The sequence below is a fragment of the Hyposmocoma kahamanoa genome, unplaced genomic scaffold (genome assembly GCF_003589595.1).
Source record: "Hyposmocoma kahamanoa isolate Upper Pololo Valley unplaced genomic scaffold, ASM358959v1 103, whole genome shotgun sequence".
Lineage (NCBI taxonomy): Eukaryota > Metazoa > Arthropoda > Insecta > Lepidoptera > Cosmopterigidae > Hyposmocoma > Hyposmocoma kahamanoa.
In genome coordinates, this window is record NW_020653344.1 from 1820058 (window position 1) to 1838032 (window position 17975).

General features: G+C 35.8%; 1 protein-coding gene across 1 annotated transcript in view; it reads left to right on the forward strand.

Annotated features, from left to right (window-relative positions):
* Window positions 1–17975, forward strand: part of LOC113238585 — a 103410-nt gene that overhangs the window by 45474 nt on the left and 39961 nt on the right. The window contains exons 2-5 of the mRNA XM_026475415.1: window positions 3871–4006; window positions 4719–4896; window positions 15393–15779; window positions 17804–17925. Coding sequence (XP_026331200.1) covers window positions 3871–4006; window positions 4719–4896; window positions 15393–15779; window positions 17804–17925 — 823 coding nt within the window. The remainder of the gene's footprint in view (window positions 1–3870; window positions 4007–4718; window positions 4897–15392; window positions 15780–17803; window positions 17926–17975) is intronic.

The window sequence follows — 17975 nt, forward strand, 5'->3', positions numbered from 1 at the left end:
GCACACACGTACAAGCCATGCTGCTACGTTTGTATGGAGTTACCATACTTGTCTTTTTTTATAATATTGAGGGATGCGATACCTGGTGGCAAGCGACACGCCTGTCCTTAACAGTTGCAGTGCCACTCAGAGCTTTAAATCACAAAAATCTGAGACATAAGTTGACAACTTTCACGTGTCTGTAATTTCACCAGCTCCAAGGGTACGCCCTTCGAAACCGGAACGCAGTAATGCTCACATTACTGCTTCCCGGACGAGCTCTTAAACAAGGAGGTCTTCTGCTACTAGAGCTCTTCTCTTATTATAATATTATAGCTTGGACTGGAGGTTGCCGCCTACTAGATGTAACGCCAATAGGCTGTAGCCTATCGCGATGTCATACCATTGCTATTCATAGTATACAACAACAATAATGTTGACGTTTTAATATGCCTACTCTTAAAAATGCAATGAAAGAAACATTCTATGAAGTCATTCGTAACCTTTATTAGAATTTGTATCGATAGCAACATTCTGTATCTTAAATATCATGTCCATTACGCCCAATTTACAGATCTTTAATACCATAATTTGTACAGAGCGCCTGTAATGTAACAACAATTGCACAACAGATAACCACCATTCAGATTTAGAACGTAGGGAGCTAGAATCTACCTAGACCGATAAGATCTTATGGAGCGTACGCCTTCTGACAATGGCGTCAAGTACAACGACCTGAGATCTAGTTTCAATGGTGTGTAGCCTCGAGGTTTAGCATAATTGGGTAGGCAAATTGGTTTGACAAATTGACTTACGAAAATTCGTGACTGGCTTAAAAATTTGTTAGATTTGACATTGGACTGTCACTATACCCATTGCTTTTTGCTCTAAAAGTTACAGGAGTTATTGTACAATGATGGTGGGTGTAGTAATTAATCAGGCTTTACTGCAATTAACGTTTTCCAATACCATATTAATAAAACAAAATTAGAACATAATTAAAATAAACGTTCATTGCACTGGCCACAATACCCGAACGTTTAATCGAAATCAAAAGACGGTTAAAGTTATTCTTTTTTCAAATTAAACATTTTGATATGACATTATGGCGAGTAGTTCATATGGTATGAACATTGCTATCAAAATTCAACCTTTTTTTAGCGTTCTCCTTAATCCTTAAGCTTTGCTAGGGCAACCGGATCTTAGGAATTTCTTGCGTTTATTACAGATCTTTGTTCCTTGTTTTATCGGCTTTTTAGCCGTAGCACCACCTATGACAAATCTAAGAAATATAGTGGAGTCATTTTAGAAAAATAAATGAATATCATGGGTAGTAAAATTCATTTAAAAAAATTAATTTAAAAAAGAACTCTTTATTGTTTATTTAAGTCTAGCATAATGTAGATCGCAAGATAAAAAAATGGCGGGTTTTATAGTTTAAGTATTATTACGTTCCGAGTTTCTTAATTATTTGTTGCTTGTTTAAGTTGATGGCAATGTGAGCATTACTGCCAATTTTGAAGGGTAAAGGTGCTGGTGAAATTACAGGCACATGGGACTAGTCAACTTATGTTTCAGGGTGACAAACGCAGTGTCAGTGTCTATCAGATCTTTTCGATTTAAAGCTTTGAGTAGCACTGCTAGCTACTGCAATGTACAGACGTGTCGCTTAACTTCTTGTTCTTCCCGTCCCATCTGACTCTATCATAGGATAAGGATTCAAACAAGTTATAGCCTTCATAGGTCGATAAAAAAGGTGTATCACTTCTAATATAAAATATGCAAGTTTCATTTAACTTGCAAATGTAACCATGAAATCGACAAATTATTTAAATAAAGCGTTCCACGAGGAAGTTGACTAGGTTACAACTAATTTATGAATATTGACAAGCATTGTATGTGTATATATACCTTATCAGTGTCTGTAGTACTAATTACTAGAAACTGCATTGAGATATGGTTGCCTCGTATTTAATTAACGTTCAACGGTCAGTTGGTTTATAGATGTGGCATATAATGTGTACACGTATATTTATATAACAGAAGATAAATTATAATTAATTTTTAAAATTTCTTGACTTGTTTACATTTTATTGAAGAAAATTGTGTAAAACTTTATGTGTAATATAATAAATTAAGATTATACTAAGGTTCTCAATTCGATTATCTTTTTTTTTGTGTAATTTAAGCGATTACTTACTCCCGCATTTGATAGGCGATTTCCGTGATTCTTTTTTGTTGGAAAGGGGGTACCTCAGTAGTGGACCCATTAAAATTTGAAGAAATTAAAAATTCTACCTCCAAGAGTCGCAAATTAGGGGACGAATACGGTTTATTGGATTTCATCAACTTTCACATCACACCGATTTCAATATAAACTAGCCAAATTAATGTAAGTCCACAAACTATAGAGGTCAGTTTTTTATAAAAATAAGGTATATTTATTAAATGGTAATAAGGAATAGTTACGGTAACAAATATTTACAGTTTTATGTAAATAACTCTTTTGAGAAACAAAATGGTTTTTGGTGTACAAACCGGCAGGTGGTCAATTGGTGGAAACTGGTTATCACCGCCTTAGACATTTATGAAGTCAAGGTAGTCTTGGTAATAAGAGAAATATATTGCTGGCCGTGGTACATAGACTTTTGTGTCTTTTCGTCATGTTATTATGCGCACAGTCCAATTATGGAATATCTTGCCTGCGACTGTGTTTTCGAGCACATACAACCTGAGTATCTTTAAGGTGCGACTGCATAGGCATCTTCTGTGCAAGCTCGTTCCATTGTAGACTTTCTTTGCTCTAGGGCCAGGTATTGGCTATGACTTTTCCTACACTTATATCTGAAACACAGCAGTGCTTTATAGTAGAATTAAGTGGGGCGGAATTCCCAAGCAGTTTCTGTATAGAAATCTCCACCACTAGTTACAATGTGCTTTTTCTTACCACGTGCTGACAGTTGGTTATAATCCTGACACAAAGTGTTTCCCATGTGGTAAATACAGCAAGTCTTTCCTATGATATGGCTGTTTTGACTTCAAAATTCGCCTACACAATTCACACTCTTGACTTTTTAGATATTTTTATACAAAAATATAAATTTCACCAGTAGGGCACAACTTGCGCGAGAGCGACATAGTTGCGCGAGATATTATTATTCTCTATGTAAGAAAAGCAGTCGCGCTTTATGCCACTCTCGCGTAAGCCGCGTGCTGTCGTGCTAATCCTACTGATGGAAAGTGACGATGAGGTCGACGATGTAGCATGCACACCTAAATAATGCCTATTCACTCTCGCCTTGAAAAGGTCCAAATGATAGCGTTCGGGAATACGTCCGCAGGCAAGCAGGGAATTTCATTCCCTAGCCGCTCGCCATATAAATGTGGAAGCGTAACGCTTCGTGCGCATCTTTCCAATATCCACAACATAGGGGGTGGAATTCCAGCCTACGTCTAGTCCCCCGATGATGAAACGGGGAAGGCGGAATTAAATCATGCAATACCATCGCACACTCTCCGTGATATATTCAGTAAAATACCAATAAGCAGGCAACTTTACGGCGGTGTTCAAGGCTATGCAGCGTAACTTCTAGTAAATCCGAGTCATCTTTAAGCGTCTTGGTACGCTTTTCAACTAAATCCCCTTGGATTCCCCTTGGTCCAGAAGAGGGATTTTAAGATTCTACGAAGAAATTTGCCTATACCTTATGGATGCTTAAATAGGAGCGTCATAAAAATTCACATATACATAATTTTCTTCATGTAGTTCCTATGATTTTTATCAATTTCATCTGATAAAAGCACTTTCGACGTATGAGCACGTGTTATAGCTTTATTAATCCAAGGTTTTAAATTATAAAACTAAATTTCACGTTTTTCTTGTACCAACAGTGGTGTACTGCGACTACAACGGGTCTGGCCGCGGCGTGCAGTGGCTAGAGGAGTACATCACTCAGGATGTCTTACCCATACACGCGACAAGATGCACTGCACTGTCGTACACGTCAGGCCAGAGTGAGATATACAGGTAACATCATTAAATAAACTTTCTTAAACAGACATGTTATGTTTACGATAAGGTTAAAGGGCGGTTACACAGTCTAGTTTCGCGCTAGTAAACTTGCGTAAGCGAAATACGTATTTGCAGCTGTTGATGGTAAAATGTCACCTAATGTACAGTCTATGCCCTACGGTAGCATGTAGTCGTATTTTAGGTTCTGAGTGCCATTTTACGCATTCAACAGAAAAGTGTTAAGGGACTTCAAGCTTAGATGTTAAAGATCAAATTGGTTTAAAATGTTTTTTTAAAACCTCATTCACTAATGCTACAATCAGGAAGTCATATCAAAATGAATTTTACAATTCACAAGTTAAAGGTTAAGTTTGTTTAACACCTTTCCTCGTGCTTATCTACTCAGAACCAAATGATCATGAGCTCTATCATGAGCTTACTATGACTGTTGTCGCTAGCGATCGTATACTTACTAACTTTTTGACAATTTTATTTCGTAAATTGTACAGCGCGCTTTAGTGGTCTCAAGAAGTAACATTTTTAAGAACTGTTTACACGGTCGCTAGCGACGAATTTGTCTATGAACTCATGGTAAAGGTACAGGTATCTTAGAGCATATCTAACCTCGTGTATATAACTATACACGAGGTTAGATTCTTTCGAATTAAATTGTACTCCAGGTTCACCAAATTGAGTACAAACTTAACAATAAAGTTTTTTCCTACAGATCGGAATCAAAAGTTATAATACGTCAAGCAGTGGGCGCCTGTGAAGATGATGTGGTGGTGCTGGGAGGGTCATTGCCGCGCTTATTGCGGGCAGTGCAGCCGCAGAGGGTTGCTCTCTTCGTTTCGTCTAGGGAGACCGAGAGGCAGTTGGCACCCTGGAGAGAGTATGGCGCTGAGGTGAGGTTTTACTTTTGTAGCTTTTATACCCGACTCTATATATCTCGTAGGCTAAATTCGTAAACCTTCGTAACCTCCATTAATGCGAAATATTGTTTAGGCATAAGAAACAGAATTACTAGAAGTAATTATGTGACAATTTATGATCTATTTATAACTGGAAAAGTCTGGAAATTATATTTCAAGCTTTATTTACCCGATATTGCTTGAAGAGTAAAAGTGGGATCAGTGTCCAAAAACGGAGTTACGAGGTTTTCAAATTTAGCCGACAATAATTATCTGTCTAATTTGTATTGGTCATAGATAAAAAATTGCTCAACTATTGTTTGGATCCCGCCGTTGTATAACGTCAGAAACAACATCATAAAAACCACCTAAAACCGCGAAAGACAGCCCAGTGTTAGTAATGATTTGTCTTTCCAGTGAGGCAGTTATTATTATTAGGTAGGTAGGTATTATTAGGTAACGTACTTTCAATGTCAGCTTAACGGTTTTTGACGTTTCTTATATTTACGGAATAATCGCCTGGCACACGTAACGATGACACCCTGTATATATAAAATACTTTCCAACTTCGGCTCGTAAGTTTGGGCAAACTTTAAAGAAAAATGACTTTGACCGTTCTTTTTCCCGTTTCACACAACATTGTGATTTCAACGCGCGTTTCAAACAAGACAAGGGCATATACTTCGATAACAAAACTATAAAACCTTACGTAAGCGTGCTGAATGGAGTCCTTCAGTAAACTTCAGTGTTTATTACGTGTTTACTTAAGTTTTATTTACGTTCTTACGTAACTGGATATTTATTTGAACTTTTCCGCTCTTGTTTTGAAAAATAAACAGAAACTGAAAACTCATCCCTAAATTTTAACAAATACGCTACAATAATGACGTAAATACGTATTTTTACAAATTCAATATAATTTTCACAATAAACTTAAAACTTAAATCATGTTTTTAGCATTGGAACTCGAAGCTGTATGTCACCACAGACATGTATTTAAAATTACGCATTGTACAAATAAAATGCTAGTTGAATTTACTAATGTGAACTATGTTTCCAAAAATAATTTCAATTTAGAGCTGCCGTTACAGGGGTTTTTGAGAGAGGAGAATAAAAAAACAGTGTTGCCTGCCCAAAATAAAAATAGAACATTGCCACATTCCTAATTTATAAATTTTACTAAATTATTCATGTAGTATTTTAATTATTTGTTTAAATTATGTTTAAATATTTGGTAAACACGCATAGGTGCAAAGATTTTTGTAAGACTCAAAGTTCACGTTATAAATCAATAAAAGTAACAGAACTTTGTCCATCGAAAAACGCCATTACCGAACACGTAAACAACGAGTAACGGCCGGCAAATTCCTACACTTATCATCTGCATATGCGCATACAATTGCATTACAACCATGCACTTTATATTCACGTGTACGTAACGTTTACGATGAAAAATTTTCCTCTCATTCAAATAAGCTTATCGGTTTTTCCGCGTTAGCAGTTATTCTATTTAAAAGAAAATATGACCTACATTTTTAAACGTTTGTTACCCGTGTAACGTTCGAAAATATAGGTCACAGTTTGTTTTTTGGCAGTGTAGTTTGTCTTTTTTGAAGACGGAGTAAAACACATTTGAAGTTTTACCAGTTTTCATAAAATTTTAAATAGTCATGTAGTTGTTGTTGAGTGCTTTATTGATAGATTGTGAAAGAAGATATAATTTTGACAAAATTGTCTCCATTGTAAATGTTACGACGTTTTAATGATTAGTAATTGCGTTATTGTCTTCGTTATTTCTATTTTGACCGTTGGCCTACTGGTTTCGAAATAATTTTTTACTCATTTACATTATAATAGGGACATGCGCATTTGAAATATGTTTTCCCTTGTATTTTTAATGTAATTATAGTATAATTAAAGTTCAAAATGTAGTGTGCGTATGAACAAATGAACCTCTGCCCAAGACGAATAATGGACTGACAATAATTCAAATGAAACAAGATCGGCCATTTATTGCATAACCAATATTCATTCGATAGTCGATAGAATATTTATTAACTGCTATCACTAGCTGCTTTTTATTTGCAATAAACTGTCATTTTACTCCATCTTCAAAAAGTCCGCAAATGTATTATAGAATTAAATATCTCTTCTTATTACGAAACGTATCTTATCGTATGCGTCATAGAGTTGAATTTAAATATTAAGTTTATTGACCCTGTTCTTCACGGGATGTAACTTTTTATTTCACGATATTTTAGGGGTTACTCTATACTTCGATACTTCAACTACGACGACACCCTTCAAATCTCGAGCATATAATACCTACTAATAAAATAAGCTATCCCATACCGAGTAGGTAATTATGAGTATTTATTTTGTACTAAGCAAACTTATATTTTTTTGATTTATGAGTAGAATTACTGAAATTTGCTCTGAGGCTGTATATATGTTGACACTGTGAACTTTGTGCCTGATTTTGAATGGTATAGGCGCTACGTTTTTTTTTATTTCGTTCAAAAACTTATCAAACGGGTTCCACCGACTGGCTGCCTTGTAGAAGTGATTTACTTTGATAAACACATTTGAAAATTTAAATTAAAGTTGTTTCGAATATAGTAGCAATACAATGTAGAGAGTACACATTGAATAAACATTCAATTGACTACTTCTATTGCTTCAATGCAATGGTGTCAATTCGTTTTGTCTATTCTATCACATACGAGTAGTTAGAATATTCTTTCATTGTTTGTATTCATTGATGGAACCGGTGATAGTCTAGTGGGGGTACGCCTTTAACGGATACGCTAGCTTCACAATTGAAGTTGTCAGTTGGAATCCTTGTGGCGGCAGTTATATGTTACGTTCTTCTCATTGAAGGTGAAGGAAAACTTCATAGAGAAACATTGGATATCGAAGAAGGTTCCTAACTATTTGGAAAAACGTGTGAAAACCGCATTGAGCCAGGCAGTGTGGCGGACTTTTTTCTAAACTGCTCAGCAGCGGGACGTACCTATAATGAGTTGATGACAATGATTAATTGATGTCTCTAATGAAAACAAAACAACGACTATATTTTTCTTTTTTTTATGACTACATTGTATTTTGTATTCAGGCCCATATGGCGGACCACGTGTAGGTATATATATCCTTTCTTTTTAGGATCAGTAGAGTTTACATATAATGAAAAAATGAAATTATATTATTTATATCAACGTTACATTAATTTCATTTCATATTTTTATTTAATTTATTAATAAATAGAAACACAATTTCACAAAACATTATTCATAGTAACTGCATAAAAATAATAATTGTTAAACGTTGAAGTCAAGTAGAATTATTATTAATAGATAGTCTTGTATAATATTTTTGGTGGAATGTGCTTTAAATATGTATAAATAATAATGCAAATTAATACCCATTTGCTGTCATTATTGACAGCATTTTGTCATAAGAAATGTCACAGATTTCTTTAATGGTTGCCTTAATTTGTCTAGCCAACGAAAATGTACCAAATTAATTCTAGGCAAACAATACTTTGTTATGATGTCGCAGATAAACGTTACAAAAGACAGTAATTTATGTTTTATGGTAACATGACTATGAAAACAATTAAAAGTGTACGTTATTGTGTTGTTTGAATATTCACGTTTTCATAATGTAACTCGGTTGGTAATATGCATAACAATGGTTTTGTTATCTGCCTGCTAGTGTTATGTAGTTAATCTCTACGTGCGTTGTCACTTCGTTTTATAAAGATGGCTCTGTGTTGTCTGTATGGCTTGTCTGCAATATAATTGAAAATGTAGAGTAACCAGAGTCATCCTCAATTGTGTAATAAAATCGGAGATAATCTCATTGGCAAGTCATTCGGGGATTTTGAATTTAATTTTCATATTGAGATAATGTGTTAATACACAAAAAACATTATTGACATCAGAACTTATTAATTAATAGTTTTTTGGTATGCAAAAAAGTAAAATTTTAGTAGCAGTACAGCTTCTTATGAAAGAAGGGAAGCAACTTATCTATTTTTGCCCCAGGGAAGTAACTTACCTACTTCTGCCTGCCAACGTTCTAAAGTTTAGGCGTTTAAGTGTTCTAAACGCCTAAATTTTAGAACGATAGTGTAAAATTTATAGTTATATTACGTTTGTAACAAAAAAAATTTGAAATTTATAGACCCATCCAGTTTACCTTTGAAAGTAGTAATTATTTTTTTCTTTAATTAGAGACGCAGGTTATATGTATAAAATAAACAAATTTTGTTGAAAAAAGTATTTTTGTTCCAGTTGTAGACAAAGTAATTCATCTGAGTATGTTTAATGAGGTTTTTTGGGGTGAGTTCACTGTCAATAATCTTATGTATATTTTAGTTTGTTTATTCCAATATGATGGAAAAACAAATATCACTGAGAAAATACTAACTAAAAAACATGACAGTTTTAAAGCGAGTAAACATATTAGCAGGTTCGCTTTATTTGTGTTTGCTTTTAGACTTTGTCGGAAAAAGAGGGGAGTTATAACTGTGACGCCTTTATCTGTGTATCTTCAATAGCAGTAGAGGTCCTTGTGAAAGAGTTCGTCCAGGGAAGTACTGCCGCCTTACCTATTTTTCTGCCGCCAAGCAGTAATGTCAGCATTACAGTGTTTCGTTTTTGAAGGGTCAGGATGCTGGTGAAATGGCACAGTGGACTTATCTACTTATGTCTCAGGATGATGGGCGTAGTAGCAGTGCCCCTCAGATGGTTGCTATTTAAAGCTCTGGTACACAACGGTTAGGGCGCATTTATTTGACACTAATGTCATAGCGCGGTCGAAGAGCGGAGTCCGCGTTGTCGCCGCGCAACGTCCGCGTGCGTCTTACTGTCATGGCAAAATACGCTCTATTTGTTTTGTGTTTGTGCTTTATGTGTTTAGCCTTACGTTTTAATTTAAATGAGCGTTCCGGCCACGCGAGTCTGACTTGAATTTGGTGTACACGGCGGCCCGCGCGGCGGCCGCGCGGTTTATTATTCAGAGAAATTTAAATGTTGTTGCTCAGTAAATAGAATACAGATTCGCCATTAATGTATATGAAGTTGTGGTAACTGCGCCGTGAGGCGGCAGCGTGAAAACTTTCGCCTCGTGTCTGGCTAACGGGGCGCTTATGGACAAGTAGTGTGGCTGTGGCGGTGTAGCTTACCATCCGGCTCACGGTTTGTTCGTCCCGTCACTTGATATTATAAAAAAAAATGTGACGTCGTAGCTTTCAAAAGGATGAACTGATCTCAAAGTGGTTTATTTTCTTTGAAAGCTATTTTAAAATTTAAAGGGATAGTCTTAGTCATGTTTGATGAACGTCTGTTCAGTTGTTTAAAGACCAAATTTTAAATTTCTTTCAATTCATATCTCAGGGTGGCGGGTGCAGTGGCAGTGCTTCTCATATCTTTGTGAGTCAGAGCTCCAATTAGCACTGCAACTGTTATGGACAGGCTTGTTGTTTACTACCAGGCCCATGACTTGTTCGTCCTTGGTGTTATAAAAAATAATAAAAAGCTCCGTGCCCAGTAGTGACACGGTTGATGGTGACGATGATAATGATACTAGTAACTTTAAACATTTGATCTGTTGGCTGCTGAATATCTAAACTCCCTGACCAGGTTAACACGAGCTAGCATAAATTTCTTGTAGCAACCATAAATAGGTATCAAAATACTTTGCACTATCGCACTTATAATAATAAACCATTAACAAACTATAAAACTATACCTCGTGATAATACCTAATACCTTTTATTAACAATATTCAACGCTCTTTTTACGACATGCTCGGTCATCAAGTTGCACGTGGCAACTACTCATGTTATAATCCACGTGATCCAGCGGTCATTGAAAAACACACGTTGTTCATTTGTTTACTTGATATTTCTAGTGGCGATTTTAAAATGCACCGGCCGCGGCGCACCGCACACTGGATATTTTTGTTAACTTTTGTTTTTGTAAAGTGCATCCCTTGTGGTTGTGTCTTGCCGTTCGGATGTTTTTTTTAGCCTTACCTTTACTGCGACTCAGGACACTGAAGACTCAGTATACAGGGTGAAACTTTGGGACAGTTCAGTAAGGGCAACTACCTGAACCGTCATAGCTACAGGAAAATGATTTAAAAATTGTCCATGAATTTTTAAGATACTTCGATTCGCATGTACAGATTTCGAAAAAATTTTGCATAGTCAGCGAGATAAAAGGCAATTTTCACGTAAGTGTTTTGTCATGCCAGTCCACCCTATTTCGGGTAAGGATCAAAAGTTTTTATGGGACCAACTGATGTAAGAGGATTAAAATTTTACCAAAAATTTAGTCATAAACTGCCCTTGCTGACTCATTTCAAATTGCCAACCTGTATATAAATAATTTGTATACAAAATGTTATATCTTGTGATCGCTATGCCCACTGTGTAATTTGCTATACATAGTCGCTAACGACAACTGTCAGTGTGAACTCGTGGTAGAGGCAACGAAAGCCCTTAACTCGTATAATAAGTTAAGTAGCGAGCCCGAAGGCACCCAGGTGGGCACTAACCTTGGCTCACGACGCTAGTGTTAAACACCGTTTGGCAGCCGAAGAGAAACTTTATTGTTCTATTTCAGAAGTTCCCAAACTTTTTTGTTCCGTTGACCATATATAATTTTTTTCTGTTTTGCGTAGATCCCCTCCTTGCTTTATTATTATTTTTCTTTATTGAATCGGTCACTAGGCTTGGGCTACTGTTAGTTTCAATTGCCGTTAATTCTGATTGAGGACAGCAGTTTAGGCAGCAGCAAGATTTTTGGAAGAATCTTTTCGGCTGACTGCTGTTGTGGTGATTATACCTGAAAATCAGTGTAACAATACATGGTTTTTTTTACAAATTCTGTCAAATTGTCACTTTTAACTGTGCTCACTGATGATTACATTGAAATTAAATCGCCCCAAAATTCTTTCATATCGTTCTACGTTCATTTTATGACTTTACTGTCTGTTTATTATTCTTTTGAAAAAACAAATATACCGACGCGATTTATATTATGTATCGTTTCATTTCCAAATAAATAAAGAATAAGTGTAAAAATCACCTCTGATGCAGCTGAGTTTAAGAAATATTTATATAAGTAAAAATTGTGGAGAGTAAAAAAAAATCAAGATACTCTTATGCCAATTTTGGTAACAAGGACTTATGTTCTTTTTATAATATCAAGTGACGGGACGAACCAGTCGTGCACCTGATGGTAAGCTACACGCCTGTCCATACAGTAGCAGTGCTACTCAGCTCTTTAAATCGCAAAGATCTAAGGGCGCACTGGCACTGAGACATAAGTTGACAAGTCCCATGTGCATGTAATTTTACCAGCACTCTTACCCTTCAATACCGGACACAGTAATGCAGACATTACTGTTTGGCGGTAGAACTAAATAAGGTGGTAGTACTTCCCTGGACGAACTCTTTCACAAGGAGCTCTACTGCTTTTAAAACACTAATTATAACTTAGTAATGGTAGTTATGTGAGTGTGTGTGCACTGTATATATGTATAATTTTAAAACAATAGAATCATCGATACGACAACAATTTCTCACTTTGGATTTTGTACCACAATCAGCAATTACTTCTACGCTATTAATTATTATTACCCCATTGTTAATAAATAAATAAATGATTACACGTTTCAATTAAGTATAAGAACATTTTTCAGTAACAATTATAACGTTAACCATTCACAGTCACGTGGTAAACGTGACACCATTGACTTTAAGATCTGACTCGTAAAAAAGTTTACAGCCATTACTAAGAAACTAGGTAGTCCTTGAAGCTAGTTAGGTATTATTGCTGCGTACTCAACGTAAAAGAGGTAAATCGAATTTAGAGTTGTCGGTAACTTAAGTTTGTTGTCGATATAAGTATGTACGGTTAACCACATATTTTAAATACATACATAAATATACTTCGCGCCTTTTTACCATCGTTGCTCCTGATATACAATATGTCGTTTCTTTTAACTGGGACTTTTTGCTGAACTTTGATTACATACGTGATACAGGGAACCTGTCTTAAGATCTAGTTATATACAATCAGTTAGAATTCTTGCGACATAGTTCCAGTTTTCAATTAAACTAATTACAACTATTTTATAAAAAATACAATTTCAAAATGCACATCGCAGTGTTCGTTGCAACTATTTGGCAAGTTTTGTTGAGATCGGTTAACGGAAAATGGGTGAAATCCAATAAACCAGATTCATCCCATTAGAGGTGGAAAATTTTCTTCGAATTTAAATGGTAACTAGTACTGAGATATTATCTTTCCAACAAAACAAGATTCGTCGAAATCGGTTCAGAAATGTCGGCGTAACCGCGTAAAGTACACTCACAAAAATAAAAAAATAACAGGCAAACCGAGAACCTTCTCCTTTTTGAAATCGGAAATACTGAAGTATACAAAGGCTAGGAAAGGCTTTCTTTCTCGTTACAAATCTGCACGCAAAAGCGTTTTTTCCACGCTAGAGTGGAAACGGTTTTTGAAATACGAATTCTTTGAAAGTCTCATTTCGAACTCTCTCGAAATATTTAATTTTAATTGCATTTGTTTTTTAAATTCTTATTGCGCCGTCAAATTAGATGCTTGTGGAAGCGCTGCGCGCTGTAGTGGCGCGTCTATGGCGCTGTAGCCGCGCCACTACTAATTTTCATAGTATGCAAAAGAGTCGCGCGTTTGGCGACTGTGGCGCTTCTAAATATTGTATGAAAAATACTGCAGCGCTTCTAGTTTGAAGTCGCCGTTACACTAGTAGTATATTTCATCGAAAGTTACCAGTAATTTTTATGCTTAGAAGCTGACCTAGGTCCTTCCCTAGCATCGTCCTTGCTTTTTACAGCCTCGGAACTCGTCAATCATGAAATGGTAGCACTATTTATTTTAGTGCTTTAGCCACGTTTCGCTTTTACGTATTTTACGTAATTTTCGCCAGATTGCTTTTGTCGAGAAGGGTTTTTAACGTGAACTGTCTCTAAAATTAGACGAGATAAAAATACAAGGGTAGTACCCGTATGTTTCTATATTTCGATCATAATTGTTTGCGTACCCAGACGGTGTTCGCACGAACCACGTCCGCAACTCCCCCACGCCTAGAGCCTTGCCTTGCTCAATACTCTCCTGGACGAGATCCGTGATGCCGATGTGCTCACCGACAAGTTATCGAAAGTAATATGTAATGTTGACATTTTTTGAATAACTACTTGACATGATCAAAGAGTGTAAGTACTTAACATTATTGATTACTGTTATTTCATTGTTTTATTTTCTTTCTGTCTTATTGTTTATAATTTTATGTACTTGTACTTATGACTAGCATTGTGAGTGCTTTGAGTGACACTGTAAACTCTCAATGTATATTTTTAAATAAATAAATAACGCAACCAAAGACAATGATTACTGTTAAGACAGCGAATAACCAACCTCTACAAACATAGATTTAGTATATAGGTACCCAATCTATGTCTACAAGGTTTCCAACTGATTTTTTGCAAATTGCGTACGATTTTCATCTATTTTGTTTGTTTTGTCTTATATTTGTTGCAATAAAGAATATCGAAATTCGAAATTTAAATTAAATTTTATATAAAAACTTGAAGAATCGCGTCGTTGTTTTGATTAATGGTAAAACGGGCCGCAATTTAGGATATATTTTTTAGCCAAGTACCAATTCTAAATTGTTTAATGTGCTTTCATATAGCAAACATTTAAATTTTATTGTAATTATATGCTTTCATGTAGTGTTGACCCTTGATTCTAGCAATTCACCTACATTTCGCGACTAAAGCAATAACAATAATTCGTTTCAATATAAAAATAGTAAACATGCCAAACTTCAGGGTCGTTGAACTTATATTATAAACCCGGAACCTAATTTAAATGAGTTCGAATGGTTGTTGATTCTTATAAGTGGACTTCCTCGTGGAATACGTTAATAAATAAATCTAAACGTAGTACAAATAAATGTTTTGGTAAACAATACACAAAAAGCACGTTTTTGAAAACACATAATGTAGATTGCTTGTGTAAGCCGACAGTTGGTGCTTTCACTACCATGTCCTAATATATTATAGTCATCGTATGAAAGCAATACTGCCTAACTTATCGTAACCAACGTAAGCGATATTTGTAGCGAAATTGAGTTATTAACCAGTGAAACGAGATCTACAACCCCCCATAAGCGGGTTTTTATATCTTATTAAGTTTCAGATTTTGCTATGTTAGTTATGACGAGGAGGGTAGAGTAAGTACTTCGTCTAAGAACTCGTGATTTTTTAAAATATTTACGTATCTGTAACCTGGTATATCAAACGTAATATATGAATAATATAACTTTATTTATATCCATTTTATATGCTATGTCAATAGAAAAAAAGAGGTACAAGAAGAGAGAGAGAGGGTATCTGTAGTCTTTAATTTGCAATCCTGTATCTTTCACAGATAATCAAGATCCCAGAAACAAAAGAAGGTTTCATCGACCTAAACAACCTGGAACACAGATTACAGCAGAATTCGGGAACAGGAAAACGTATGATCGGATTCTTTCCAGCCGCTTCTAAGTTGACTGGTGTACTGGCTGACGATGTTGCCACAACTTTGTTACTACATCAATATGGAGCCTGGTCTTTCTGGGACTACACTCTAAGGGCGCCAACATCATCAGTGGATATGAATCCAACGTTCCCAGGAGTAGAAGAGGAAATGGTAAAGAAGGACGCCCTGTTCTTCAATTGCGAGAAGTTTATTGGTGGAGTGCAGGGTCCTTTTGTTGCCGTTATCAAGAAGGACGTGTTTAAGTATTCTCCGATGTATTGTGAGGACGTAGAGGTTTGTATTTGCCTCTTATTTGATGATGATTGAGATGAATTAATTGATACTTATCACGATATAGTCTTAGGAATAATGGGAGTCACAAATTCAACTGCTACGATTTCTTTTGCTTCTTAAAAGAATCATAGAGAGGTTGTTGGAATAATCACTGACTGAGTAATTACATATAGATGTAACGCAGTATGACGAATATGGATGATAATGAATGTAGGCCACAAATAGTATTGCCAATAACAACGACTTTCCGCTTTAGATCGACCAACTAATGTGTTATATGCGGTTTTTGCGCTAGTGTCTTTGTAGTTTTGCTAGGTTTCAGTAATGGATGTGTATCTGAATCGAGAGACCGTATGCTCTTTTTAACGGCTTTTTAACGGTTAGTATTCCGAAATAACGTTTTCCAGAAACAACGTTTGGTCAAATTTTCATAAACTCGAAAGTAATTTCGAGGGGAAAATGTTTTTTCTTTTAAACTTTTTTTTTATCTCTGGGAAACGCGTTACGCGTACCGCTCGGAACAACTTAACCTAACCTAACCGAAAGTAATTGTGTCTTTGCGATAAACATGGATGTTTATCGCAAAGACACAATTACTTTCGGAATATGTTGGAACATATCCTGAAAGAACAACGGTTTCGTTATAATTCGGTTTTCGGTGTAACGGTTCGAACAAACGGTATTTCGGAAAAAAATATTCAATCTTGTGATAGGTTACCCTTTCTAACATTTTAATACAATGTAAGTTACTATCTTTTAAGTGGATCCATCAGTCCCGATGCTTAGTAAACTTGGACTTAAAAAAAAGGTATTTTATATTTAATGTTGACGATTTTCAAGATGTTACGGTTTTTTCATTGTATACCTATTACATCAATCGTGATAGACTGATGTTAGGACCTATCGTCTCACAAACATAGGCCATGGTTTCGAATCCGGACTCACACCTTCAGTTTTTTGGAACTTATGTGCGAAATTTAATTGAAATTTACCATGAGCTTTTCGGTGAAGGAAAATATTCAGATGAAACATGCATGTCGAGGAAGCTTCGTAACTCTCGGAAAACGTGTCAAGCCCCCAGCCCGCATTGAACGAGAGGAACCCATAGCCAGCACTGGGTGGTTTAAAATTAGTTGATGATGGTATCTATTACGGATAACTTGGTCCATCTTATGTAGCAAATTTAAAAGGCAGATGGTACATACGTTACATACATAGACAAAATTAGAAAAAATGTTGCTAATAGAGAAAAGAACAATAATGTTCAGAAATTACTTTGAATTTGAATTGTTGCTTGTTAGATTGTCTGGATATAGAAGTGTAAACGTGGTAAAGGTCGTTAATCCCAAGGGCTCGTCAGTCCCAAACCCTTAAGTTGACTTTTTGCCACGGTTCGATAATAAGGTGAACGTCCTTGTCAAACCTTAATACTAAAGTATTGTAATAAGGTGAACGTCCTTGTCAAACCTTAATACTAAAGTATTGTTTGATTACATTTATAGATTTAGATAATTTAGTGTGTGAATTTCAAAGGAAGTCTATAAAACAAATGCAGATCGGCTATGAAGTAGAGTTTATAATCTAAAAGAGGACTGGAAATTAAGGAGATCAGAGATCAGCTCCCGGTCTTATGACGCCCGCTTCCAGCCACTGCCAGCCACCTTGTACAGGTCGTCCGTCCATCTTGCCCACATTCCATCGACACACAATTGAGACGACTTAAAATGAGCAAACTCGGGGTTCTGCTACACAGTTTTGTAGATGCCATCAAAACTTTAATTAATATTTATTCTCTTGGCCATTAATTCACTCGGCAACTTCTCAGAAACACACACTCAGAAACAAACACTAATACTTTTCACTTTATATCAAGAAGAAAGTATAAACAATATCCCAATTTGACAATCCAGTATTTGATACACATTTCATCTAAATTTATTCACCCTCTTATAAGGAATTTCAAACCGTCGAATTATCCTTTTTTTTCTACTTTAGTGATATTCAAAACAAAAAACAACTTCCAGGTTCTGAGCGAGAGAATTGAAGAGTGGAAGACGCCAGAGGCTGTGAGGGCCGCGTTGGTAATGCAGCTCAGAGATGCAGTTGGTGTGCAGAACATCGCTGAGAGACAAGACAATATCACCAGGTAAGGTTTAAATTTAACTTTTATATATTAAAATAAAATAGAGGAGTATA